General features: G+C 42.7%; 1 protein-coding gene across 1 annotated transcript in view; it reads right to left on the bottom strand.

The window, feature by feature from the left end:
* Positions 1–3295, bottom strand: part of UTP6 (UTP6, small subunit (SSU) processome component, homolog (yeast)) — a 49578-nt gene that overhangs the window by 36311 nt on the left and 9972 nt on the right. Inside the window, exons 5-6 of the mRNA XM_011993103.1 lie at positions 3077–3124; positions 2586–2649 (exon numbers count right to left, since the gene is read on the bottom strand). Of these exons, the coding sequence (XP_011848493.1) occupies positions 2586–2649; positions 3077–3124 (112 nt within the window). The remainder of the gene's footprint in view (positions 1–2585; positions 2650–3076; positions 3125–3295) is intronic.

Consider the following 3295-nt stretch of genomic DNA (forward strand, 5'->3'; position numbering starts at 1 on the left):
TATTTTTAGTAGAGATAGGGTTTCACCGTGTTAGCCAGGATGGTCTCCATCTCCTGACCTCGTGATCCGCCGCCCCTTGGCCTCCCAAAGTGCTGGGATTACAGGCATGAGCCACTGCGCCCAGCCTACTCAAACAATTTTTTCAAAAAACCCTTAACAAAAGGGGATGCAGTTCTGACAGGCTGTTTCTAACTGCAAAGCTTGGTTACATTATCTAAAATTAGAAACAGTACTCTGAAGCAAATAAGTAAATGATAACAAATGTTAATTTAGAGGATGAGTACCTAAGTGTCTGTTACTATATTTCATCAGATCGAAGGACATTATTTTAAGTCATACACATTTTTTTTTTTTTTTGAGACAGGGTCTCGCTCTGATGCTCAGGCTGCAGTGGCACAAACACAGCTCACTGCAGTCTCTACCTCCCAGGATCCCACCTTACCCCTCAAGTAGCTGGGACCATGGGCACACACCATCACGCCCAGCTAAATTTTGTAGTTTTTGTAGAGACAGGTTTTCACCATGTTGCCCAGGCTGGTCTCAACCTCCTGATCTCAAATGATCTGCCTGCCTCGGCTTCCCAAAGTGCTGGAATTATAGACATGAGCCACCATGCCTGGCCCACATACAAATTTTAAAGGTAGTAAAATGCCAGAAAAAGGCCAGGCGCGGTGGCTCACACCTGTAATCCCAGCACTTTGGGAGGCTGAGGCAGGCAGATCACTTGAGGTCAGGAGTTTGAGATCAGCCTGGCCAACATGATGAATCCTCGTTTCTACTAAAAAATACAAAAAATTAGCCGGATGTGGTGGCACCCTCCTGTAGTCCCAGCTATTAGGGAGGCTGAGGCAGAAGAGTCACTTTAACCTGGGAGGTGGAGGCTGCAGTGAGCTGAGGTCACACCACTGCACCCCAGCCTGGGCGACAGAGAAAGACTCCCATCTCAGAAAAAAAAAGGCCAGAAAAAACTGCTTATCTTACAATGAATGAATTATTTTTTGCTCTTTTTTCAATATTTAGAGAAATTCTAGGGCCAGGAACAGTGGCTTACTCCTGTAATCCCAGCACTTTGGGAGGCTGAGGTGAGCAGATCATTTGAGGTCAGGAGTTCGAGACCAGTCTAGCCAACATGGCAAAACCCCATCTGTACTAAATACAAAAATTAGCCGGGCGTGGTGGTGCACATCTGTAATCCCAACTACTTAGGAGGCTGAGGCATAAGAATCACTTGAACCCAGGAGACAGAGGTTTCAGAGAGCCGAGAGAGTACCACTGCACTGAAGCCTAGGCAACAGAGGCAAGACTCTGTCTCAAAAAAATAAAAAACAAAATAAATTCTAATTTGTAATTTTCTTTAAAATCCTTTATCCTTCTACATGGGAAATTAACTCTGAGTTAACATTCTAGCTATTTCCCTAGAAACTTAACAAAGGTCAGCTATCTTAACAAGCAAGATTGCTTTTGTTAAAAATGACACCTGGCTGGTAACCACACTTGGAATAGGAGGGTCGGCAATGGTGGCAAGAAATTCCTTTGAGCTTTCTTGAACATGTGACTCCTAAAATTGAGCATGATCTTTCTAGGATCTGTAGAAGCCATGCCCATCCCTGGGGCTTCTAAGCCAGAGTGGATCCCCTACCCACTGATATGATCTCATCTCCTCATACCTGAACAGTCACCTTAGGAACCAGAGGCTACCTATATTCTGCTAAGAGCATTCTGCAGAAGAAACGTACCTAAGGCTATCCTGCTATATTTCTGAGTAAACTGGTAGCAAATGTCGTCTATTTGAGTCTTGTGTGGTGTAAGATGTCTCATTAAGCCTAATACCCTGAGAATAGGTACTGAGGCCCCTCCACTATCAACTAGACCATTTATACATTATTTGCAAGAGAAATATTTCTTTTACAAAACATGAGTCTACTCTGTACCAGCACTCTTCTAAAACTTATATTGATATTTTCCCCTTTAAGCTTCTAAAATTCCTCAGATTTGACTGCCTCCAAACAAAATGTCCCTCAAAGGATTCAAAAGTTTATTTTGCCATCATCTAAAAAGAAATACAGTCTGGACGGGCACGGTGGCTCACACCTGTAATCCCAGCACTTTCGGAGGCCAAGGTGGGTGGATCACGAGGTCAGGGGTTAAAGACCAGCCTGACCAACATGGTGAAACCCCATCTCTACTAAAAATACAAAAAGTAGCTGGGCGTGGTGGCAGACGCCTGTAATCCCAGCTACTCAGGAGGCTGAGGCAGGAGAACTGCTTGAACCCAGGAGGCGGAGGTTGCAGTGAGCCGAGATTGTGCCACTGCCCTCCTGCCTGGGTGAGAGCGAGACTCTGTCTCAAAAAAAAAAAAGAAATACAGTCCTTCTTGCCTGCAGATACAACACCTAGGACAGTAACTAGTATATAGTAGGCAGGGGTGAACTATGAGGCAGCTATGTCAGTAACAAAAACTGCTGAGACCAACTGCCTAAGCTCAAGTCCTCAAAATAATCTCTTAGATTCATCAAGTGAAATAAAATCCAAAACGGCTTGAGTCTAAATAAAATGTAGAAAAATTGACAAAGATTTCACCATACCTGGTTTGTTGGAATGAATCGCCAACATGGCAGAGAATACCTTGCTAAGTTGAGTTTTAGTAGCCTGTAAAAAAGCAAAATATTTCTACTTCCTGCACAGATAAATCATTGCTCTTACTCGCTAAGTAATGTGAACCCTAACTTTACCAACTGTAAAATCCAATGAAGCATGACATGCTATTGCTAGGGACATACAAACGAACACAGACCCTCATAATTTTCTACCTCAATTAAACCACAAAACACTTTAAATATCTTTAAAAAATCAGCTGTATTGAACAAATACACGTAAAAACTATATTCTTTTCAATTGACTTGGAAACCATTAAGAGTCATTTAGATATCCAATGTTATATTGATGTTCCACCTTCTTGGGTTCTTTTTTCATTTGTTAACCCTACACTTCAGGAAAAAACATCTGACATGAAGCTTAAAGGGCAGATTAACAAAAATATGGCCAGAGGAAGTAAGACATGCACGGCTTTACTTACCCACTTCTTACAAAAAACCACATAGGAGAGCCAAAGTTGAACATCATCCTGCAAGAAAAGCAATGTAGTAAGCTGCCCGAATTTGACCTTTACATATAATACACCTTCGCATTAATTAGCTTTGCTAAAAACAAGCTGATTTCAGGTTGGGTGCGGTGGCTCACGCCTGTAATCCCAACACTTTGTGAGGCCAAAGTGGGCGGATCACTTGAGGTCAGG

The sequence above is a fragment of the Mandrillus leucophaeus genome, unplaced genomic scaffold, assembly GCF_000951045.1.
Source record: "Mandrillus leucophaeus isolate KB7577 unplaced genomic scaffold, Mleu.le_1.0 Scaffold425, whole genome shotgun sequence".
Taxonomy (NCBI): Eukaryota; Metazoa; Chordata; class Mammalia; order Primates; family Cercopithecidae; genus Mandrillus; species Mandrillus leucophaeus.